The 25572-nt window shown below is 46.4% G+C and overlaps 1 protein-coding gene across 1 annotated transcript in view; it reads right to left on the bottom strand.

The window, feature by feature from the left end:
• The window catches only part of GRIN2B (glutamate ionotropic receptor NMDA type subunit 2B), a 292975-nt gene extending 267792 nt beyond the window's left edge, over nucleotides 1–25183 (bottom strand). The window contains exon 1 of the mRNA XM_032645586.1: nucleotides 24773–25183. Within this exon, the coding sequence (XP_032501477.1) occupies nucleotides 24773–25183 (411 nt within the window). The remainder of the gene's footprint in view (nucleotides 1–24772) is intronic.
• Nucleotides 25184–25572: the final 389 nt, after the last annotated feature.

The raw sequence follows: 25572 nt of genomic DNA, 5'->3' as shown, positions 1-25572 counted from the left end.
TAAAGTCAAAGCTGAGTACGTAGATCACTCCCCCCCCCATCCCCCGTCCCCGAGCCTCATCTATCAGTCACTGAAGGAGATTGTGACTACCCTGGAGAATCTCAGGGCAACACCTTTGTGATTTCTGGCAGAGAAACAGGATACGAGCAGAGCCCTTAACTGTCAGGCTCCAGACCACCAGTTCAGGGGACGCATCTGGATCCACGGCTCTTAGAAGTAATTTACTCGGTAACGCCGCCTCTGGCAATAATATCTACAGCAGTGCTTCCCAAACACTAGTCCACCGATCAGTGACAATCCAAGATAAACTTATCATTGGCGCCCAGAGAAGCGAGAAGTCTAAGAACAATGCAGTGGTTGTTGAACAATACAGCTAAATGTATTCAATTTAAAGGACTCTCCTTTATTCCGAGATCATGTCTTTCCTAGTTTTGTTTTGTTCTTAGTAAGTATCCAAGACCTTTCTTTAAAAAAAAAAAAAAAAAAATGCGGTATAGAGTTTAAAAAATATATCTTCAGTTGGGAAAATAAAGACTCATCATGCTCGATCATGCCACCACTGCCATTGTGATTAGAAAATAATTAGTCTGCAGATCAAGTAACCAGGAAACCTCTCCTCTAAACAGCAGGCAGCAGAGGCTGTGTGTCAGGAAGCACTAAGTCTCCACTGAGGCTGGGGCCATCCCAGCAGATGAGGCTCTGGGAGGCCCTGCTACTGCCATGGTCAAGGGGCTTCCGGGAGCATCATAAAACCATAGCAGCATGACACTCACCGCTCAGTAGCTTCTGAATTCAGTCACACAGGGTTTTTATTGTGTTATGTCGGGATCTTTGTTTTAATTTCTTTGCTTCTGTTTTTTACATTCAACTAACATTGGTGGATAACCACCTACCAAGTGCCAACATCTGTATCAGCAGCTCTTACATGCCGCATTTTTCTGAGCCTGTGAGGCAAGCCTTCAAGGTATTCAAGGTGGCCGTGCCTGGTTTTTGTAGCTCACGGCTGCAAATTTTTCATGCTGGCCTCTCACATCTTAGTTTCTCAAATTCGGTCCTCTTCATCTAATTTCAGAGAGGCGTTCTGCACGTTACTATTGATTAAAATCCTATTCATGTCCAGCTATTTCTCCAACCTCACTACTGTGTTCTCAGTGACATGGACCAGGTATAACACATAATGGATGCTCAATTATATTTACCGAATGAGTAAATTAATCCTAGATCACTTTCTAAGAAGCTAATCATAATTCTATGAAATTATCAAAACGTTGACTTTTTTTGTGAAAATAGACCTGAAAAGAAAGCTAACTTCTATAGCTCATTATGGAAATAGGGTGAAAGCGAGGTCTAGGGAAGTGATGGGTTTTCACCAGCAAAAGTAATTAAGATAATTATAATGAGATAACACATATAAAGTTCTTACACATAGCAAGGGCTCCATAAATGTTAATCTTCTTCCCTTTCCAAGCCCTCTTCTGATTAGTTGCTTGTAGGAATGCTGGGGTGATTTCTTTTTCTTTTTTTTAGGAAATTTGCTTGATTGCAGTCACAACACTGGTTTTAAAAAACTATAATATCAACACTGGGCCAAGGAAAAACACCTTAAAAACATGATTTCACCATTTGGTATGTTCTCCAGAACACACACACACACACACACACACACTTCCAAAATTTTGGTTGACATCAGTTTGCCGATTATTATAAATATAATCGCCCGGCCACCTGAGTTCACATCAAATACTTCTAAGGGCCAGTCACATCTGATCCAGTTTTTAAATTTTTCCAATTTTTCATGGCTGATCAAATCTAAAACTTCTTCAAAGTAAAGATTAAATTTTTTTTTTTTCTCTTAAAATGTCTGCACCTTCAGGCTTTCACAGTTTATTAAGGCAGTGTGACAGGACTTACAGAAGCACTGGGAAAGCTTCTGCGAAGGGAGCGTTATTTAATTCTAAGAGCACCTGGTCGTTGATAAATATTAAACAGCCAGAAGAAATCGATTAGGGCTAGAAGCACCAACATCCCATGGGTCCCACAAGATTAGTACGTCTGTTTTTGAAGGAAGCAAGTTTTAAGTAATAGGTGCAAGCTTCAGATCTATCAAGATCCTATCGTTCTCTAAGCCCAACACGGCTCAGGTCTGTATCATCTGTTGACAACAAATCACCAGATCTCCCTGAGATGTGGCATGTTACACTGACGTGCACATCTCTTTCTGCTTGTGCCTATGCGTTCTATTTACACCGCCCAGTGTCAAATACTGTTTAATATCCATTTTCAAGCCAATGTTATCAAAATACATTTCGGCCTACATTCCACAGCTCTGGAGTAGGCCAAAACCCTAGTACATTTCCTCCTCGTTATCACCTCAGTAAGAGTCCCTTGCCAGGATCTGGCTAGGAGGCTGATATCTGACAACGCTGAATGAAGTGTTAATGAAGGGAAGATGTCCCAGCCCATCCTGAGCTTTGTTCAGAACGGGTTTAAGTGTACCCAGGCAAAAAGCTCTACTAGTGGCTCTTTTTTTTCCCCCAAGAGAGGACAGATAAAGGGAGAGGCTGTACACTTGGCTTTGCCACCTTTCGCTTGAACGGTGTGGTCTGTTGTTCACTAACACGGAGGTTTAATCCTCGTCCTTATTTTAAAATTCCTTGGTATGAGCTTTACCCATGAATTCCCCAGCCTAGATACTGCCCGACCTTTCTGACGTGTCCATGCAGATTTAATATATCCATGGCTTCTTTTTCTTCCCTCTAAGTAACTTCTGGATCTTCTCCAGCCCCATCTGAGCTCTTCATTCAACTTAAATCTCCTCAGCCAGCGTCTATGAAGAATTCCTGTGGCCAAACCCTCTGGATTCTGTGTGACCCCCCTGTACTGACCTGAAACCACAGGTCATTCGTGTCCCTCAACACCCCTCAGTATGGTTCACCTGATTCTCTCCTCTCTAGCTTTGGGGCCAGAAAACCTAGATTCTAGTCCTAGAGCCTATAATTTCTTGGTCTCCGCTGTATCGTTTAACTTCCCAGTCTTCGTTTCCTTACCTGGAGGACAGGGATGATGGTTACTATCATCTTCATTCTTCAGAGAGACAACCTGAGGCTGTATTTCCCAACTTACACAACTGTCATTATCAAATTAAGACAAAGTATTAAATACATAAATTCTCTTCGAAAGGTGTAGAGCGTCACAAAATGTCAGCTTTGGTTATTTTTTTGAAATCTCTAACCACATATACTGAGGAGTTTCTTTCTGATCTCTCTCCTGCTTTCCCTCTTTCTTTCTGGAAGCCTCCCCGCCCTTCCAGTATGAACCCCCGGTTGCAGACAAATGTCCATGCGTACTTGAGTCCTGCTTTCCTAATCATCTCAGTGAGAGGAATAGCTCAAAATAAAAAGTAAGAGGGGTAATCTCAAGGCACCATTTTTGGAGTAAAGGGAAGACCGATCTGTAAGTAGTTGGGAGATACCAGCTTCTCTGATCATTGAAGAGTCTCAACCAGATGAAATTTACTTTATCCAAAGTTATTTTCCATCTGCCTACCTGTGATTATCGTAAATTCACAACCTCCCCATGTATGGGTCTTTTACCATAAAGAGGCCAAAAAATACATTCAATGATATTCACTTTTATCAATATCCGACAGATTAGTTAAAATACTTCTAATCAATTATCTCAGACCACATTAGTGCAAAAAATGGTTAAAAAAAAAAAAAAAAGTCATCTCCCCCCACACCCATCCTAATTCAATTTTCCCTTGTCCTTCACCTCTAGTCAGGAGAGAAGAGACTGCAATTCATTGTATCACATTATCTGCTACAGTGTGAACTAGCAGGACTGGTGCTTTGTGGAGGTAAAAGTCCTACCAGAGACTGACCTGGTAATCTGGAAAATTAGGCCAGCTCCAGGAGAGAGCAGGGGTGTGGCCTCAGGCAAGTCACCTAATCTTCCTTGGCCTCAGTGTCTTCTACCATGAAATAAGCGCCCTGATCCAGTCTCTGAGATCCCTTCTGGGCCAAACGGTCTTGTACATAGGACAGCGAGATAAAACATGCATCCGGACTTCTGTGGAAGGGTGGGGACTAAGATGGGGTGAGGATGAAAACAGAAAGCTCCTTTTCCAAAATTCCCTTTCCCTTCTTCACTGCGTGAGGAGAGCTGCAACCTTCTCTTTGCGACCCTCTGCCTTCCAAACCTCAAAATCTGTCAGAAAGGATGCAGTTGGAAAGCTCATAGTCTGACCACATGTTTTCGTATTTTGCCACTGTCCCTCGTTTCCTTTATTTACTTTTATCTACACATACTGACACCTGTACCTTTTTCGTGGCTTCCCCTTATTCAATTACCCACTTCTCCTTCAGTCAACATCTGCTTCTCTTGGACATCGTATCGGAAACTTCTAGAACGGGTTATCTGCCTTTGTAGCTCACTGCTGCAAAACTGTTCGTGAGGGCCTCCGAATCTTGGTTTATCAACTTTGGTCTTCCTCATCTAATTTCTGTGCCACCTTCTCCTTTAGTGAAGCGTTCAGCATGTTATAAATCCCAATCCCTTCATTTTGCAGATGGACAAAATGTAAGACTAAGAGATATCAAGGGACATGACCAAACAGCTGTGGCTGGTTATAAAGGAAGTCTGAGAACCAGGCCTCCTGATTCTGCAGTTCAGTCCAGGCTTTCCACCGTAACCCCAGCCACCACTAAGTGAATATTGCCACTCAACCCCAGGGAGCAGCTGCAAGAAGGATAAGTCTCTCCCCAAAAATGAGCAGTAGTGTTCCATCTACTCTAGGGCCTCTGTGTTCCAAAATGGTTTTCAAAACACTTAGCCCCAATCGCTCCCGCCTCAATTCAGATATTGGTGACACGTATCTCACATTTTACAGTCCTAGCTGGGAATTAATTGTCTATTGTGCTTTTGTGGGGGTTTTTCCAGCCTTTGACAACTGTGATTAAGTCTGCTATAGACTCTTTATAGCTGCATCCCCACCTCAAACCTACTCGAACCAACCCTTTTCCTCATAGCAAGTGTGCTTGCTGATATGCTCCAACTCCACCATCATCCAGCCCAGGATCTACGTGGAAAAGAGTAATTCAATCAGTTCTGTAATTATTCTCTCATGCTTATAAGGAAGTAAGTGCTGCACATTCTCCCGGAAGCCACGAAGGGCCCAGGAACAGTGAATGATGGCGGGGAATGGGTCAGGACACGTGCTTTGGGAAGTATGTAAAAATTCAGAGAGGGGTTGGTGGAGGAGAGAGCAGGAAACAGAGGATGAGGAACTGGCTGAGAGTCAGGAAAATGGAAAGAGAAGCACAAAACAGGGAGAAGAGAGGGGCAGAATTTCTAGAGACATTGGACAAATGTCCAAACAAAAGGACAAATAAGGAGGAAAACAGTGTAACTGAAGACCTAGTAACAAAAGAGGCAGGGGAAGGTGTGCAGGTAAAGGGAGGCTGAAGGAGGCCAAATGTGTGCCGTTGTCATCATGGCCCTTGTCTCACAGCTAAGGAAACTGAGGCACAGAAAAGCTAAGTAACCAGGCTAAGGTCACAGAGAGCCAGAATCTGAGTCCAGGGCTGTCTGGGCCTGAATTCTGTCTATGACACTGAGCTCAAACCTTTTTTAGACCTTTAACAATATAAAATGTGAATCTACAATGATCTCAAAATAAAAATTTAATTTGAAAACTCACATACATAATATTATTACCGATGTCCCTTATCAGTAAGTTAGCACTGATCCGGCCACCGTCCCTCAGCCATAGCCTCACTGTGACCAAGGGCGTGGACATGAAAGGGGGCAGCTCGAGGTTACCTTGGCCATGACTCGGAAGAGAGCAAGCGGGATCCTACGGAGATAGGACAGATATCTTTGGTTGGCCTCATTAAATGCCAAGCTCTAACCAACTGCACTCACTCGACACAGACTATAAAAGTTCTGTTTGACAGCCACGAGCAGACCACCTGGGAACTTTTAACTATGCCAGGTTCAAAGGTGGGCCACTGAGGGACCCGGACACTGACAGGATGAAGCATGAAGATGGCTGCGTGCACCACACAGAGTGTGAGTCACGTGGAAGAGTGTAAGTCACGTGGAAAGGTGTAAGTCACGTGCACCACACAGAGTGTAAGTCACGTGGAAGAGTGGGTCACAGGAGACGGGGGAGGGCAAGGGGAGAGAAGGACAGAGAAACACAAACCAGAACTGGGATGCTGGGGGAGCAGGGAGCAGAGAAGAGGGGAGGGAAAGGAGGACAGAGAGAAGGAGAAATCAGAGAGTCTAAGGGAGGGAGAAGCAAAGAAGGGTGCAGACACAGGTGAGGTGTGCAGCCCTGGGGACAGGAGGAGGCAGCTCAGAGTTCTGAGTGCAAAACGTAGGATTTGAGCCTTCTCCACGGTGTGGAAAATTAAAACGTCTAGAGCTAGAGTTCACTGATGAAACTCGGCTTCCCATTTCTACTGGATTCTTTTCCATTTCCCAGAATGAGCTCCAGAGGCCTCCTGCCTTAGCTGCCGAGGTGCTCCCAAAGGCTCCGGAGCAGGTTGTGTGCTGTGCCCTCTCCGCTGGGGGTAACTGACACCCTTCTCGGCGGCTTCCCTTTAGCTTCTGTTTGCAGCCAGGCCCCCCAGCGGAGCCTAGGCTGACGCTGCCCCTGATGAGGCTCCTTACGAGTGGCAGGATTCGTGGGAGTCAGGAAAGGACCTTCGGCTTTAAATGTGTATTTCCCTTAAGGTCCAACAGGGTATCTGAAAGTCCACTAGTCCAAAGTTCTTCCTCTGAGTTAAAATATAAATGCCCATGGAAAGGGTCACACGTTAGCTGCTTTTGTCTATTTAAACCCTGGCAAGGACCTGGTTGTACAGGTTGTCTCCCAGATTGAAATGAGACAGGGACCTACGAGGAGGACATCCGTGGGGGCTCCATGGAGGACAGACCCCGGGCCGAATCACATCGTGCTTCTTGGGGAAGCCCGATCAGCGGGCAATGCAGGGAGTAGGGGGCACGGGGAGGGGAGTCCTCCAGGCAGTCAAGAGGCAGAAAATGGACTCCGGATGGTTAAACAAGGTGGCTGCTGTCAAAAGAGGAGACAGGAGCATGGGGAAAGGGAGTTAAGAAAAAGATTAAAAACACATTCTTTTCCAATTGCGTAATTTTCTCAGGGCTAACGGTCGAGGTCAGGATGACAAAGGTGGCCACGGTTGCTACTTGGAAGTCCCAGCAACATACCAAAAAACCCTATTCAAGCCCTACTGCTACCTCCCAGAGGACAGGAAGCCAGCTCCAGATATCTGCAACTCTTAGAAGCCGCAGAAGCCCCTACTGTAATGACAGGGGAGCCTCTCTATTGGGTCAAAGAGCACAAGAGCAGAAAATGCCAAAGGAAGAGAAGGTGCACCTCCTCCAGAGCACGGAAACCTGTGTCCAGGTCCCCTCCTCCGCTGAACAGACTGGTTTTCATCATAATCATGAAACTGATCTCCAAGAAGAACTGAAATGACACCAGTAACTCTTCAAGGTGTTATCAAGTCTTCCCTTCCACTGACCAGGGAGACTTCTCCCTGGCACAGAAACTTCGGGGACGAATCGGAGAACTTCCAGAACCCCAAAGGCCACGTTACGTTCCTTGGTAAAATAAGCCACCAATTTAGTCTCGGCAACAGTGATCAGAGACCAAGGCATTCATAAAAATAGTACCCCAAACTCACGGATGCTTCTGGTACAGACAGGTTAGACGTCTCTGGGAAGATCGCTGGGCAGGCAGGCAGAATGAGGACTGAGACTCCAGCCACCAGCCCTCCTCTCCGCCCCGCTGAGCAGTCTTGGGGTCCTGCTGCTTTGCCTGTGCCCCTCCTTGGCCTGAGAAAAGCTTCCAGGGCCCGAAGGAGTGCAACCGGAGTTGCCGCTGTTGACAACTTCAGCTGAAGCTCGCCGCTCCTCTCCTGCCTGGTTCTGGGAACAGTGCACTCACATGTCCTGCCCCAATTCCTCTGTCCCTGGGCTCCAACCCCGGGATACCAGCCTTTCGTCCTTTCAGTATCAGCTCTGCCTTCCAGAACCATCCATCCAGGGTAGGAGACCCTCTGTGATCTCCATTCCGAGGGGCTGGGGGAAGATGGCTCTGGCAGAGATTCCAGGCAAGTGGCCAGCCTGGGCCAAGGGGAAGAGCATTATTCACAGAATCACAGATGTTAGAGATGAAAAGAACTCGCAGAGCCACATCTCACTCATGCATCCCACCTTGCGAAGTAGGCCCTCTTCCAAGAGCATATGGCCTGCTCCCATCTGATTTCAAAGGCTCTTTCATTACCAATAAGGTATGACATGTACTGAGTGTGCCCTGTGTGCTCCATGTGGCCCCAGTCACACGAAGAGGAGACAAATGGATTCCCCTCCTCAGAAAAGGGCTGCCACACTGCGAGATACATTTGCCTCTCCTGTGCATTGCTTGAGCCCACCCTGCTATCCGTCCCTCCACCCCGACACGGATACCATTCACACACCTGAATACAACTCTTGCACGTAAACAGGCCTCTGATCATCAGAGAAACTAACAGGGAGAGTAGGTGGTGAAGACCCGGCAAAAAGAGAGGAACAGCGGGAAGGGGCCGAGGAGGGGGCTGGTTGAAGCAGCCTATGGATACCACCCCCAGGAAGGTGGCACCTGCCTAGATTTTGATCCAAGGTGATAACATTTACAGCTGATTTCCTAAGACTATTGAGAGAATAGCAAGAGACAGTTTTCTCCAAGGCCTATAGCCATACAGGACAGTGAAGCAAAAATATTACTCCTTCTTTGTCAACTTCTCACCTGCTGAGATGGAAACTCAGACCGATGTGTATCTGGTTTCACTTTCTCCGGACACACAGCAAGCTAGAAAAAAATATCTTTCCAATCCCAAAAATGTCAGGGAAGAGTCTGATTTGATCCAGGAGTCAAATCCTGGGCCACCCACTTGGAAGTGGGTGGGCTTGAGGGGGCACGTCCCCTCTGGGAGAACAGAGGCCTGGGAAGGCGTGGGAGCTCCTGGGAGCCTCAGTTCCGGCCCAAGCAGACTGGGAATTGACCAGCAGTTTTGTCCACCCTCATGGACCTCTCTCTCTGACTTCTCTTTCCCTTTCTACTTCTCGTCTCTCATCTCACTCTCTTCTCTCCTTCAGAGCCTGTCCTCTTGTTTGGAATGTTTAAGTCCTAAGCAAGACCGACTGGGAGAGGGAGGAATCAACTTTCAAGGTCAAGTGCCAGTTGGCCGCTGTCTGGGCAATCGGGAGAGTCCCCTCCCAGGCTAAGCTGGGTGTTCCAGGAAGACCGAGGACATGACAGCGACCCAGGGCGAGTGCGGCCCCCCCGGTGAAGTCCCTGGGCGCTACTGTCATCAGACGAGGGTCCCCGTTGCCGCACTGCCACTGCTAGTGTGTGACCGTGGCCAGTTACTTGCCTTTCTGACGCTCAGTTTCTTCATCTGGAAAAGGAGAACAGTCCTACTGCCTAAATCCTAGGGCTCCCTTGAGAGTTTAAACTGGCTAAATGTGGCTAAAGCACTATCTCGTACAACATGTAGCCCTGACTTGTAGGAGGCACTTGGTCGTTTTTAAACGGGCAAAGAGAATGAAGCTGACTTCTTCTGAAACTCCAGATCTAGTCCTCCCCAGTCTCTCAGTAACCACGGAAAACACATCCGAAAGAGCACGATAATCGCTTCTAGACCAGGACACGAGAGCCTGCACTGCAGCTGAAGGTCAGGGCCGAGGGCCGCAGAGCCTGACATGTGATGGCTGAGTGTCCCCTACCCCAGTTCCTCTGCCCCTCCTTACCACGTCCACGTTCACTGCTCCCTCCCTTCCAGCTTCCTTTCCTCTCCTCCTTCAGCTTCTTCTCACCCTTCGCCAACCACTCTCGCTCCTCCTTAAGCAGCCACGTGAATACATTGCATTGGGGACCACGTGAATACACTGTACAAACAGAAAGCTCAGTGGAGAGGTCCTGACCCATCGCAGAACTCTACAACCTAAAAACGTGCCATGCTTTACTCACCAGTGGCTCCCAAACCTGGCTGTGTCTCCCAGTCCCTTGGGGGATGTTTGTGACAACTGTGAAATTAGTGGGGCTTTACTCCAAACCTATTAAATCAGAATCACTGGGTACAGACTCAGAGAATCTGAATTCTTAAATCATAATAAAATTTTAAAATTCCTCTGTGGCTTCTAAGTTCCAGTCACTTTAAGAACCACTACCACACACTGCACAATTAAACTACAAAAACAAGCTCCTTTCCCCTCTTCTTCTTGATGATTTTTGGTTCCTTCATTCCCATCACCCTCTCAACTTATGATACTACACAGCTTTATTTTCTAAGAATTTACAATATTTGCTTTTACGTGAGCAATGAGAACCCTGGAATGGCAAGAGAATGAAAGGCAAAGGTGTTGGAGGGAGCTGGAAAGACTATGCAGACGTGGATCTATGAAGGCGGAAAGCACGAGAATGCAGGTGGAGGGCAGCAGGAATAAGGACCGGCAGGGGGCGGGGGGGGCGGGGGGGCGGGAGGGGCGGGGGGCAGCAGCATGGAGAAACTACAGTGAAGCCTGGCTGTAGTTGTCTGTTGTCCTGGCAACGTGATGCTGAAAGCCTGAAGGCTGCTGCTCCCTCTAACACTGGACAACATGTCGTCAAGGCAACAGAATGCATCCAAGACACATGGTGGCTGGCCATGTGGTCTTGGGGGTGTGCCAGGAATCCGCAGTTGAAGGCAGGCTACACTGGCTGTGCCGTTACACCACCTCCCACTCTCAGTGCCCACACCCTTCAACCCCCCATCAAATCTTGCCCTGGCTGTTCCATTCCCTGTGGCACCGTTCTCAGTGCCATCAGCCCCCCTTGGAAAGAGTGATTCTCTCAGGCTGCAGCGATGTAGATGTAAGTCCAGGAACTGGCCACCGGACACTGGTGCGTGCATGGGAACTCCATAAACTCAAAAGGAGAGGAAGCTATTTAGCCAATGACAATGTTTCTAACTTCCTCCATTGCTTGGCTACTTTGCTCCCAAGTTTGTAAACAAATTTTGTGAAAACAACAAAACTGCATCATCCGTAGATATATCTAAAGAAGATGATGCCCGATTCCAGAGGCATCTGTATCTCAGTCCTACTAGGAATGATAATAGCAGCGATTTTGCAAAACCAGGCGTGTTCCTGGCCGAGTAATGAGTCCTGTAAAGGGTACTTCATTTCACTTCATAACAGCTCTTTGAAGTTAATGAGCATTAACCCTATCACAGAGGTGAGAAGTCACACAACATGGCAAGAGGTCGCTCAGCTTCTGAAAGACGGAGCCAAGACTCAAACTGGCTCCAAGGTACATGTCCCGTCTACCACACTCTACCGCTCCCATCTGAAAAGATGCCAAGTCAAGTTACATCACTCCCTTCTTACACCTTCTAGAATGAATTGAAAAATACCCAACTTTGTGCCAAGGCTCTCAGGCCCTCCAAGATCTATCTCACGGTACCTTTCAACCTCAGCTGCTACCTTTGCCCCCATGCCCATCCCCCTCCAGCCCTACTGACCCTCCGGCCACTCATCAAACAACAAAAAAACATGCCCCCCCTTCAAGAATTTTGCACCTGCTGTTCTCTCTGCCAAAAGGCTGCTCCTCAGATTTTCATCCTTCTGGATCCTTCTCATACAAATGCCAAGTGCCACATCCTCAGAGACCTTCCCTGACAATCCCAAAATAGCCCACAATATCCCTCCCTGCTGTTTTCATTAAAACATTTACCATTAAAAAAAAAAAAAAAAAAAAAACATTTACCATTGCCTCAAATAATACTGTTTACTTTATGTGTTTGTTTATTGTCAGTCATTGTACCCAGAGGGCATGCCTCTCTTATGGACTAGATCTCCAAGACCTTGAACAGTTCCTGACACCCAGTAGATACTTAATAAGTATTTTTTGAATAAATAAATAAATCAGTGAGAAAGGCTGTTGTTTTTTGCTAAAGGAAGTTTCAAAATCTCTCGCAAGTACCTTTGGAAACTTAATCACACTGATTAAAGTTCATTGGTGCTACCTGGCTGATTAGCATGTCACATGAATCGCACATGTTTACCTTTCAAAACTTTTTAAAAAATGTTTATTTCTTTCTGCTTCCTCCTTTGAAAGAAGGCTAATAGAGTCAAGATCATCACCGGCACCCGTCTGCTTTGCGTGATAAAAGCTTTGCTCTGCTACCTCAGATGCACCCCTAACCTGAGACTGCCCTCCTGCCATGAGTGTCTGCTGGGAATTAAGTGGCTGTGAGTGCCAAGGTGCTGAGGGCTGGTATCTGGCAGAGGTGAAGAAGGGAAGGGTGAGGGAGATAGCAGCCTGGAGAGAGAGAAGGAATGTACTCGCCAGCAACCAGAGATTAATCCTACCGTCCATTTTTATTTGGGTTTAAAATACTTTTCTCTTAATTGTGACTAACATCTGTTGCACTGAAATAATAATCTACCTATATATTTAAATAAGTATGTATCAAGGGCTTACTATGCGCCAAGCTATACGTTATGTTCTGCAGACACAGAAAGGCAAAAGACATAGCCCCTGCCCTCATGAAGCTTGTAGTCTAGCAGGACGGACGGCTAATAAAAAACGATTATGATTCATTACAGTTGTGATAAGGACTATGAAAAGTATGAAATGAAAGGGGATAAAGGGAAAAGAAACAGGAGCTTTTATTTGAGGGGAGGGAAAAAGAAAAATCGGAAAGCATGACATTGGATTAGGAGGGCAGCCCTAGGTGAGATGCTCTATCCTGACGACTGGATAAGAGAAAGATACAGGCAACTAACGGCAGCGGCAAACACACACACAGACACAGACACACACACACACGCACACGCGCACAGGTACACAAAGAAGCAAAACCAAACCCAAGGAGAGAGGAGGACAGAAAGGGATGCTAAAAGACAAGCCTCACTGCCCTGAATTTCCACCAAAGAACAGCTGACTAACTCTGACACCTCACCTCTCAGCACTGTCCCAGGCCCCGGAGGTCCAGAACACGCGAGCCAAGTACCCGGGAGCTAGGTGAGTTCAGATCCTGCCGTGGACGGCTTGCGTTTCTATTCACATCACTCCCTCACTCATTCATTTATTCAGTGGAGACTTACTGAAAAACTCTCGCAGACCCACTCTTACTGATTCCTGCTATTTGCCAGGCCTTTTCTAAGCACTTTTAATAACTTTACTTAATAAACCTTAAGAAACAGGGTCTATTTTTACCACCATTGTATAGACGAGGAAACTTAAGATTCAGAGAAGTCAAGTTATTTGCCAAAGGTCACACAGTAAACAGTGGAGCCAGGAAACAATCTAGGCACTGAGATTCCAGAGCGCCCCCCCTTAACTGCCATGTGAGTTGCTACTTCCCTAAGGCTGCCATAAAAGTTGTATCACATACTTGGCGGCTTAAAACAACAGAAATCTCTTTTCTCAGAGTTCTGGAGGCTGGAGCCTGAAATCGAGAGTCGGCAGGGTCGTGTTCCCTCTAAAGGCTCCAGGGGAGAATCTTCCTTCGCCTCTTCCAGGTTTCTGGTGGCTTCCCTGGCTTGTGGCTAAATAACTCCAGCACCTGCCTCTTTCAAGGACTACCCCTTTGTGTAGATGTCTTCTCCTCTTCTACCTCTTAGAAGGACATTTGTCGCTGGATTTAGGGCCCACTTGGCTAATCCAAGATGATCTCATCATAAGATCCTTAATTACATCTGTAAAGATCCTTTTTTCAAATGAGGTCACATTCACAGGGTCCAGGAGTTAGGACACGGAAGTATCATTTCGGGGCCACCATTCAACCCACTAGAGTGTGTATATAGAGTGTACATTTTAACAACTGCTAATTGTGTAACAACAGTTGGCTGTTACTATGCACCCGACATTATGGCATGTGCTAGGAACACGGAAGTCAGTAAAGCATGGCCTGGCCCACAAGGAGCCCGCTGTACAGCAAATGAGACAGATAAGTAAACAGGATGGGTTATAATAAAAGCTTAAATAGAGCACAGGTGAAGTGCAAAAAATAAAAAAGAACTAGTAAATTCTGTGAAGATGGGAGTCAGAAAAGGGTTCACAGAAGTGCCATGATTTCTCTTGGAAAGTGAGTAGTAGGTGCTTCTGGGAGGAAAAGGAGGAAGAGGCACTGACCAAGGCCCAGAGATGTAAAACAGTCAGGACCAGACGAGGGGCGGTGACTGATTTAGCGTGACCTCACGTTGCCGTTCAAGGGCGGGGAGGTGAAGGGAAAATCCTGGAGAGGTGGCCTGGGACCACATCAGAGAGGATGTCCTAGTCCCAGCTGTGGAAGCCGGTATGGAGTTTTAAGTCAAAGTGTAACCATCAGATCTGAGTTTCTAAAGAACCACACAGGCAAGCTGCCACGTGGCGGGGAGGACAAGAGGGCAGAAGTGCTGCTGAGGTCACTGCAGTGCACGGTGGGGAGGGGATCCGCGACAAGGCTTCTCTACTGTTGGATAACTGTCCTGAGGGGAAGGAAGTGGCCGGGGTTGACCCCGGACTGGGCAGCTGCTCCCTCCTGCTTTAGATAAGCCTCTCTTTTCTCCTCGTTCTTGTTCTCTTCTTATCTCTCTAAGAATTTCTTTAGCTCTTTCCCATCTCCCCCTCCTCCCATCCCTCAAGTGGGGCTTCTGTCCTGGACACACTTCTCTCCTCGTCCCCCGCGTTCGTTCTCAGCCTCTCCTCCAGGCTCCTGGTTTCAACGACCCTCTCCATCCTAACGAGGCTCATCTCAACTTCCAGCCCACCAGACCACTCTCTTTACCTCCAGTCCCAGATCCAACCGCTTGCCAGTGGTTTCCACTCCTGTGATCCACCCACGTTCCAAATTCTACTCATCCTCATTTCCACTGTCACCAAGTCTGTGACAAACCTAATGACTCTTGTCATCGTAATTTGTGTAATAGCACTAAAAGGGTCAACGGTGTTCAGTGCCACAGAAGGTCACGAACGACTTGAAAATCCCACTTGGATTTGGCATTTTGGATAAAGGGAAAGACGATGAATTGAAAACAGCAATTTCCGAGGAGCATTTAAGGAATTTAACTATGAAAACAAAGAGCGAGGGAGGAAAACCAGGGTCAAGGAAAGCTTTCAGGTTTGTTTACTTATTAATATGAGAGTGATCTGAGCATGTTCGAAGAGGGCAAAATTGACATTTTGGGGAAGACAATTCTTGACTGGTGGGTACTATCATGTATACTGCAGGACACTTAACACACCTGGCCTCTGTGTTCTAAGTGCTAGTACTGGGTGCGTGCAGAAACACACACACACACACACACACACACACACACACACACACACACACGCACACACAGACCAGTCATTATCATCATCCAAAAAACTGCCCCAGTACATTTCCAAACATCTCCTGAGGACCACTAAGCTAGAGGGCAGATGCCAGCAGGGAGGAATAAGTGGATAATTAAGGAGAAAAAGGACATAACTGATGAGCCAGAGTCCTGGAGGACATGTGAGGCGACTGGACCAAGGGCACAAAAGCAGAGTTTGGTGTAAGGCAGGAGAATTTTCACATGAGAGATGTTGAGCTTTAGAGTCACACAAACATTGGTTGAATTCCTAGGTCATCACTTCCTTCCTTTGAGAGACACTGCCTGTTGACTAACCTCAAAGTTGGTCCCCACGCTTGTCCCCTTGCCACCTCCACCAGAGAGCCTGCAACCTCCAAAGGGGTGGCCATGTGACATGATTTGGGGTCATGAGATCAAGGATATGGGGAAGACTTTTCCTGATCTAATGATACCCAGCCCCTGGCTTTCCCTGCTCTGGGTTTGGGGCAGGACGCCTAGAGCAAGGGCAGCCTCCTCACAACAATTACCAAAATGTCAAGGAAATCCCCGCGGTCAGCCCTGACCTCACCATGTGACTGCACCAGCCCAGCAGTCCCCAGCGCTGAGAAACCAATAAACACCTATTGGTTTAAGCCATCATGAGCAGTCAATACCTAAACATCCTGGGCAAAACAGCCTCTCTGATCTACAGCTGCCTCACCTGTGAAATGCAGACAAAATGCATGCCTTACAAATACAATGAAAGAACTGAACGAAGCAACGTATAAATGAAGCTCATATTAAGGTGACCAGCTCAGAGCCTGACGAAAGCAAATGATCGGTGTCAGTTCTCTTTCTCATTGAAACCTCCTAACAACCCGTGATAAACTCGGGGGTTCTCTGTGCCTGTGAAACAGAATAGAAGCAGTAAAGTATTTTGCCTTCAGAAAAATGGAATAAAACTAGCCTTGAACGTTACTCTCATACATGGTGAACCCTTAAGCCACAGAATCAAAATATAACGTTGGGGAATATAAACTGATACAGCCACTGTGGAAAACAGTACGGAGGTTCCTTAAAAAACTAAAAATAGAACTACCATACGACCCAGCAATCCCACTACTGGGCAAATACCCTGAGAAAACCATAATTCAAAAAGACACAGGCACCCCAATGTTCACAGCAGCACTATTTACAATAGCCAGGACATGGAAGCAACCTAAATGTCCATCAACAGACGAATGCATAAAGAAGATGTGGTACGTATATATACAACGGATTATTGCTCAGCCATAAAAAGGAACGAAACTGGGTCGTTTGTAGAGACGTGGATGGACCTAGAGAGTGTCATACAGAGTGAAGTAAGTCAGAAAGAGAAAAACAAATATCATATATAACACATATATATTGGAATCTAGAATAATGGTATAGATGGCCTTATTTGCAAAGCAGAAATAGAGAACAGATGTAGGGAACAAATGTATGGATACCAAGGGGGAAAGGGGTGGGGTGGGAGGAACTGGGAGATTGGGATTCACACATATACACTACTGATATTATGTATAAAGTAGACGACTGAGGGGAACATACTGTATAGCACAGGGAACTCTACTCAATGCACTGTGGTGTCCTAAATGGAAGGGAAGTCCGAAAGGGAGGGGATATATGTGTATGTATGGCTGATTCATTTTGCTGTGCAGTAGAAGCTAACACAACATTGTAAAGCAACTATACGCCAATAAAAATTAATTAAAATATGTATATATATAAAATGTTGAATAAAATATAGATATAAAGCCTAAGAATGAGGCAAAAAGATAGAGTCACGGAAGTCTCAGAAAGGGGAATGAAAATACATTCTTGGTGTATAAATCAGATTCCAAGGAGTTTTTCAGCAGTATCAGTGTAATCTATTAAAAACTGGCTGGTGGGACTTCCCTGGTGGCTCAGTGGTTAAGAATCCGCCTGCCAATGCAGGGGACACAGGTTCGATCCCTGGTCCGGGAAGATCCCACATGCCGCGGAGCAACTAAGCCCGTGTGCCACAATTACTGAGCCCGCGCTCTACAGCCTGTGAGCCACAACTACTGAGCCCTCGTGCCACAACTACTGAAGCCCACACGCCTAGAGCTCATGCTCTGCAACAAGAGAAGCCACTGCGATGAGAAGCCCGCGCACCTCAATGAAGGGTAGCCTCCGCTCGCTGCAGCTAGAGAAAGCCTGTGCATAGCAACGAAGACCCAATGCAGCCAAATAGTAAATAAATTAATTAATTAATTAAAAAAAAAAAAAAAAAAAAACTGGCTGGTGAGGCCATTCCCTGGAGGTCCAGTGGTTAGGACTCCATGCTCTCATTGCCGAGGGTGCGGGTTCAATCCCTGGTTGGGGAACTGAGATCCTGCAAGCCGCACGGTGAGGCCAAAAAAATTAAAAAGATAAAACCTGGCTGGTGACATTTAGTAAATTAAGTTCCTTCCTATGTCTTTAACATATTACTACTTCCTACCTAGTACTTTTAATATTCCCCTCATCTCATTGCTCACTTTTTCTTTTATATCAACAGAGATAAATCGATGAGTAACCCTGGATTCAAAGACTATTTAATTCTGCTCTGCTTTCTTTTTTAATGTTCTTGGCTTATCTTCATTGCTTACATCCTATATGTATCAGTTTATTGAAATCACTGTATGTCTCTGCTTTGAAAATCGTGATATGTCCTGATCAGGGCGCAGTCAGTAACTGCATGGCCACAGAGGTGGAACCCACGGAGCTGCTGCTGACCCACCGGGCTTAAAATGAAGGGCACTGACATCCCAAGCTCCTCTCTTTCGGTTAATGGGAAAACATTAGAGTCCCATTTTCTTCAAATGATTTAGGTAAGGTCTAGTGTAGGAAAACACAGGACAGCGTATACTGAGGCCCTACGGTTTACCAAGCGCTGGGCACGCTGCTTCATAAGGCTTGGTAAAACCCACTAGGATCCAAGTGTTATTTCTGTCCCCATTTTACAAACGGAAAACTGGAGGCTAAGAGTGTTTAAGGAGCACAACTACAGTCACATGACTGGGAATGCACAGAGCTTGAGCCTACTGGCTACAAAGCCCGCCTTCCCTCCATGTGATGTCACCTCCTTCCTTCCACAGACACACCATCACCTCCTGCCAGCTGCGTGAGAAGTGATGCCTCACGCGTTACTTTCTAGCAACAAGCACCTTAATTTCTGTGAATGCCTAAAGCAATTTCTGGAGCCTCAGTTTTTCCAGGCATTAAAACTGCACCTGGACTTCAAGTGGCTGGTCTCTTGAAAGCAAATCCCAGCTCCAACTGGAAAAGAGCAGATACGCTGGCCAATGAGATGCAGGTGTATAGTCCTGGAACCCCCACAGGCTTGAGGGCAGCATCATTGCAACGTCTACGGTGTCTCAGAGAGAACTGCCCGCGCGCCTTCCCCCAGAGTATAGTTCAAGGAAGTAGGAAAAATGGGAGAGGAGTAACGGACCCCCAGATGATTCTATCCTGGCTTTTTTCTGACCTCCTCAGTGTGTGGACTGAAAGTTTTAAAGTCGGCGGAAAAAATTTTAAAAGAAGACTCAGATCCCAGTCCCACTACGTTTCTAGCTGTGTGACTTTGGCCACGACACGTAAACTCTCTCCCATCAAATGAAATAATGCTACTTGTCCCACAGGACTGCTTAAGGATTAAGATGCTCATTAACGTCATGCCTGGCACAAAGTTGGCGTATGACAGCAGCTTTGCTACTGTCTTGCCTCTCCCACCTCTGTGACTTAACTCTGCTCATCACCAAAGAATGCTCTAACACCACGGTTTGCTCTTGAAGTGTGCTATTCCAAGAAATACCATATCACAAACAACTAAGAAGCAAGGTTAAAAAAAAAACTCAAAGTCACCCCCAAATTCGGGAATACAGTGGGGTATGAATCGCATGGCCATCTTGGTTTCAAGATTATGTTGGATATGGAAACCCCACATGAGCAGATGGAAGGCAGTTAAGGTATTTACAGGGTCACAGTCCACGGCTGGCTCAACTACTGTCTCCAAACATATTGCCATTAGGTGTCGGGGTGGGGGGAGGGAGTAGGGAACAGGGGGAGAGTGAGGGAAGATGGGGCCAAAGGAGAGTAAGGGCCATCCTCCTGGCCCCAGGTGGATTCCAAAACGTGGCTTTCTGCAAAGAAAATCAGAGCGCTAGTAGAAGTATTAATTCTCAACCAATAAATTGAGAAATGAAACAATCATAGCAACAGATGCCAGAGTAAGAATCTGCTCACCTGTCCTTTAGGGAGGAACAAGGATCACGACACACGTCTTAGCTACTGTACTCCACTCTGATCAACAGAGTGAAGATCACTCCAATCCATTTCCAGACCCTGACCCTTTACTCAGCACACCTTCTCTCTTCCATTTCCGCAGCATTAAAGCTCGGGTCTTCCACCCTTTTGCCTGATCCTACTGTAACTTCCACTTTCTGTATTCCTTCCTACCACCTGCCCAAGCCATTTTCATTGGCCCTAATGCTAGTGACAAAATAGTTTTCAGTGACTGTCATTCCCTGTCCCCACTTTTTAATTGGCTCACCTAAAGTATCTGTTTGCCCAGCATTTTTCCAACTATTTTATTTTATCTTCAAAATGTTGTAAAGTGGGTAGGGCAGAAAACAAAATTGAACACTTATAAACTAGAAACCGAGCGTCATGTAGCTGCAGTGATTTGTTTGCCTAAATCTCCAAAGCTCCTGAGAATGGAGACTGAAACACAGGACTTACAATTCTTAGAGCAGTGCTTTGTGGGGCAGAACTGCGTAAGTAGAAAGCGCAGGCTTCAAACTAGGTACTTCGGGATCTGAATCCCAGTTCCACTGCTCGTAAACTGTAATATCCTGGATTAGTTACTTAACCTCTCTGAGCTAAAATCTGAAAACCCAAGAAAGGGTTCAGCAAATCAGCAGAGAAACCTCCTGCAAAGGAATGAAAGTATGTCTCGCTTTAGTTCATCATTTGGATTCTGACGGGCATCCTAATCCAGGATCTCAGGGAGAATAAAAGCAATTATAACAGAGGCAAAATAAAATGGACTCTTTATACTCGGCGGGGAACTGCCAAAAATCACCTCATACATTTTTTGGTTTTGTTTTGTTTTGGTGGTACGCCAGCCTCTCACTGTTGTGGCCTCTCCCGTTGCGGAGCACAGGCTCCGGACGCGCAGGATCCGGACGCACAGGCTCAGCGGCCATGGCTCACGGGCCGAGCCGCTCCGTGGCATGTGCGATCTTCCCGGACCAGGGCACGAACCCGTGTCCTCTGCATCGGCAGGCGGACTCTCAACCACTGCGCCACCAGGGAAGCCCACCTCGTGCATTTTTAAATGGACCCCGTTACTGTTCTAAACGGTCTTCTGCAACAAGCGCGAGCAGTTCTTTCCTTATTAGAGTTCTTCCTTAACTGAATGTGCCCTTTTTTGGCCCTGGAGCGGCTACGCCACCAATGAGCCTCGGCCTCCCCGGTGGGACAAGAGCAAAGCTCCAAACACAGTTCAGAGCCCTTCCCCCGGTTTTCACCTGAGCTCCCCTCTCGGTTGGTCTCCAGCTGTGAAGCGCCTCTCTATTTGGCTGTGACCCTATTTCCTTTCCGTGCTTCTCCTGTCTCATGAAGGCTTGTTTCCTTCAGACTTGCTCCATACAACCTTCAGCTCAGCCTGCTGAATGCTGTGCTGGACACTTAGTGAAGCAGCTGCTCTGTATTACCTCATTTAATCTTCAACAACCCTATAATGGATATATGATTATCCCCATGGTACAGACAAGAAAACCAAGGTTTAGCGTAAGTGGTTTGGTAAGTTGTCCAGATCCCCACATCTAGGAAATGATGGTTAAAACTGCTCGGAGTCCGAATTCTGAGCTTAGAACAGCTCTGCTCTATCAGCTCCCATGCTTCTTTCTGCCATGGTACGAGGTGCATTTCCTCAATGGGAAAGTGGAGACTAATTAATGTTTGTATTGATTAATTAGCACATTAATTAGCATTAGCAAAAAAGTGAGCGTAATCTATTTGATCAGATGCTGAACTATGTCTCCCTACTTTTGCCAAAAAGTCTCTGTAACTAACTGTGCTACCTTTCTTCCATCACGAACTCCTTGAATCAGGTATTTCCTCCCTGTAAACCAATCTTCCACAAGGACACTTAGTAAGTTTTATTTGAAACAAACACACAAAAAACAACTGAGTCAAAACAGAGTGGCAATTACCTATCTCATAGATGGAGGAAGCAAAATGGAAGGCTTATTCACCATCCTTCGGATGGCGACTGTACCTTCAAGACTATGCCTTAAACACAGCAAAGCTGTATTTCTTACATTTTCTGCATTAGTTCTGCTTTCAAACGTGTTGTCCTATTGCCCGTAGTGGATTCAGAGTTGTCAAACTCTGTGTCCCCATTCTATGTTGGTAAGATACAGTCATGGTACTAAAAATAACTTCTATCAAAAAATAAAAAAGCTGGCCTTAGAATTTGAGGTGTTTTATTTTTGAAACTTGCCCCCAAAGCTTATTTCTCTGATTTCTGGGGGACTTTTTATTTGCCTTCCGGCTGGTCCTTTAGGCCTGCGAACATCCCTCTGCACAGATGCCCAGCATCTCAGTGTTGCTGCCCTCTGGATCCCAGAGGTCCAGGGGGCAGTTCCTCCTGCTGCCCCACCCATCCCCTGCAGCCGCCCCCCACCCATCCAGGCCTCCCACCCCGTGACTGAGCCTTCAACACTCCCGCTTCTGTGGCACCAGGACCTCCTGCTTGCTTCTTTCTTCTTTCTCCTCTTTCTACCTACCTTTCAGTAACTCTTCTTTTCAGGTCCAAAGTCAGATATTATTTAGGCCATTTTAGCAAAGTGCCTAACAATCATTGCCTACCTCCTTTTTTTGATGGAGAGAGAAAAAGATAAGATGGGATATTGGGGTGTGGTTGCAGTGGGGGGAGGGGGAAGGGGAGGAGACCAGAGGGGGATCTCGTTACAATGACCTGGAAAAATCTCCCTTACTGGCTTCCATCCTCCATTTGACCCCTGGAACTGGTAGCCAAGGGGCCCCCTATAGAATTAGGCTACACCTAGGCCTCCACCATTTCATAGCTCATTAATCCTCTCCTCTAGTCAGGTTCCGGTATTGCCATAATGAATCAAGTGATGCTTCACTTTTAGGCTGATAACATTCACCACAGTGCTACGTAACAGAGGAGAAAGTAAAGAAGAGGAAGCTATGAGAGACCTTAACCCTCCTCTCCATTTTCTTGAGAGGCAATCAAGCACATGGTCTGTGGAGCCAGCAACCAGTCCTGGACGCCACTTCCTAGCAGCCTAATTTGGGATGTTATTTAACCTTTCTGAGCCTCAGCTTCCCCATCTGCTAAATGGAGATAAGTAATGCCACTTAGCTCACTGGGCTGTTAAGCGTATTAATTAAGATACTGCAGGCAAAGCAGTAGGTTCCCAGCACACGGTAAACACTCTGAAGCACCTAGGATACATCACTGAACAAAAGAGCCCAGTCTCTCCACGTGGCCTGCGTCATTCTTCATACTCTTATATTGTTATTATGCATTTGTAAGAGACACAGCAGAGAAGCAACCAACCAGTTTAGCCAACAACCTTTTACACTGGGATGGGGGGAGGGGTGAGCCTGAAATAACAGGCTGTGCACGAGTCCACAGATGCTAAATCAATCAATCCATCAATTATTTTCACCGGACTTGCTCTCAGAGTAAGTTTGCACTTATTTATGATTCAAAAACTGGGCTCCTCCACCTTGGCATTCTTGCCATGCAAATTGTGCCCTCAAAATACCACTGCTAAAATATAATATACTTTGCTAAGGGCAATGATGTTTAAAAAAATCTACCTGAAGCAAACACTCGTTAGGTTTTGCCAAGTCCACCTATATTCTCCATTCTATGCAAGTTTATCCCACTTCCCTTAGCATGGGCTCCTCGGGGCAGCATTTTTTCTAACATCCTTACCTGTGTCTTTACCCATGCGCATGGGACAACAGCCTTCTCACATGCTACTGAAAGCATGAAGTCCCTGCACTCAGTACTCTCCGCTTGACTTTGCCTATAGACTGAACAAAGGAAGCTCCGAAACAGACATCTCTGCCTGCTGCCGACAGATGGCGATAGTGATCACGCAAGCTTATTTTACTCTGTTAAGCCCTGTGGCCTGGTGGTTCTCAACTGGCCAAGTAGCACGCTTGTGGCGTCTGTGCTAGGTTTTGAGCTGTTTGCAAACATCGTTAAGCCCACGGCACGTCTTTTCAGTACAACACTGAAGGAGGTTTTGAAAGTGACACTAAGAAGTATAAGATGACAATGCAAAAGTAGAGACAATTTAAGAAACCCAAAGTGATGTGCAACAAATACTGCATTTGTGAAATGGATCATTCTAAGGTATGAACGACTGCAGAGACAATATGTATGTGAGAAGTGCTGTACTTTCATTGTACAAAGCAAGGAAAAATAACCGAATAAGTGAAACATGTAAAAACAAAACATAACTACAAACAAAACACTTTTTCCTGTAGGCAGAGAATAAGCATCGTTGTCACCTGATAATTACTTTGTCGTGTGACAATCTAATATTAGTGTAGGAGAGGCTATGACTTATTGGCCGCCTTAAAGCAGTGGTTCTCAGCCTTAACTGCACTCGAGAATCACCTGCTGAGCTTTTAAAAATCCTAAAGCCTAGGCTGTGCTCCAGAACTTCTAGGGGTGGGACCCAGGCAATGGTTGCGCTGAAAGCTCTTCAGGTGATTCCAATGTGCAGTCGAGGTCAAGAACCACTGCCTTCAAATCTAAGCCTGGGGAAAACACAGCTGCAACTGGTTCTATGGGTTAAAATCCATTCACATGTGCAGATGGGATGCGTGTTGAGCCTGGACACCTTAGCAAGAAGTACTTCTCTAGGATATCTGAATCTTCAAGGAGACAAATTACCTGCCTCAGGGAATTTTGCTTTTTATATTCTTGAAACTGGTATGGGGGGAGAACACGTATTATCGAGGAAGAATACAGCACACTTTTTCTAAAGTTTTGAAGGAGGTATTCATACACGTATTTGAAGAAAATGTATCACCGAGCTACAACCTTCAACATCTCTTAGTCATTTCGGTGAATCCATTTACAAACAAATGGACACACAAACCTGTTCCAAACAAAAGGAGCTTCTAGACACCAGCATCTTTCCCTCACTTTCAACTCCAAAGCACTAGACTAGCTCCTGGTCTATCCATTCACTCAGTGCATTCTGGTTACCTCTGGTTACACTCCATCTTTCATAATCGAGTTCGGCATTCAAACAAATGCATCATTTAGTTCTCAGTACATACCCCCCAGGCTCTTCTCACCACGGCCCCCTTTTACCTTGTCTGCCATTATCATCGAGGAGCCCCCGTGGATACCCAGGATGGGGGTGAGAGTCTGGGCTGAAATGAAGTCAAGGATCTGGGCGATGGCTTCCTGGTCTGTGTCGTCAGCGAACACCACGCCCTGGACCTTCCGGTCAGACATGAGATCACAGATGCGGGTTATGATGCTCTTTGGGTCCGTCTCATTCATGGCTACCAGCTCCACACGGGGCACCACAGAGAGATGGTGGAAATCATCTTTCTCGTGGGCATCCTTGATGGCCACCTCGTCTGAAGTGCCCACGAGGATGACGGCAATGCCAATGCTGGGCGGGCTCTTCTGAGACCGAGCTCTGCTGCCCGACACGGCCAGGACAGCCAGCACCAACCAGAACCGGGGGGAACAGCATTCTGCTCTGGGCTTCATCTTCAACTCGTCGACTCCCTGGAAACACAAAGAGAGAATGGTAACGTTACACCCCACACTACACGACTGTCTGGGAAGAGGCTGGATGCTGCAAGTCAAGGAACTCATCTCCTTTTACTGATCATCAAACCCAGCTTCTATCTTCTAGCCTAGTTTCTTATCTCTTGTGTTTGCACAGCAGAGTGAGGAAAAAAAACTTCCGAAAGCATCAGAAATCCTTGAGCAAGACACTAAAAGGTGCTACTGCTATAGCCATCAGCAGCAAACAGACAGGGACAAACAACGGAAAGAGGAGGTAAGTGGTCCAGGCAAGTCACACCAAGCGCACGAACACAGGAGTCTCCAAGAGCGTGTCCGGCTGTTGCTGCGAGATCCCCGGTACTCCTGTC

The sequence above is a fragment of the Phocoena sinus genome, chromosome 10 (genome assembly GCF_008692025.1).
Source record: "Phocoena sinus isolate mPhoSin1 chromosome 10, mPhoSin1.pri, whole genome shotgun sequence".
NCBI lineage: Eukaryota > Metazoa > Chordata > Mammalia > Artiodactyla > Phocoenidae > Phocoena > Phocoena sinus.
The sequence above is the reverse complement of the archived record's forward strand: the minus strand, read 5'-3'. Positions and strand labels throughout refer to the sequence as shown.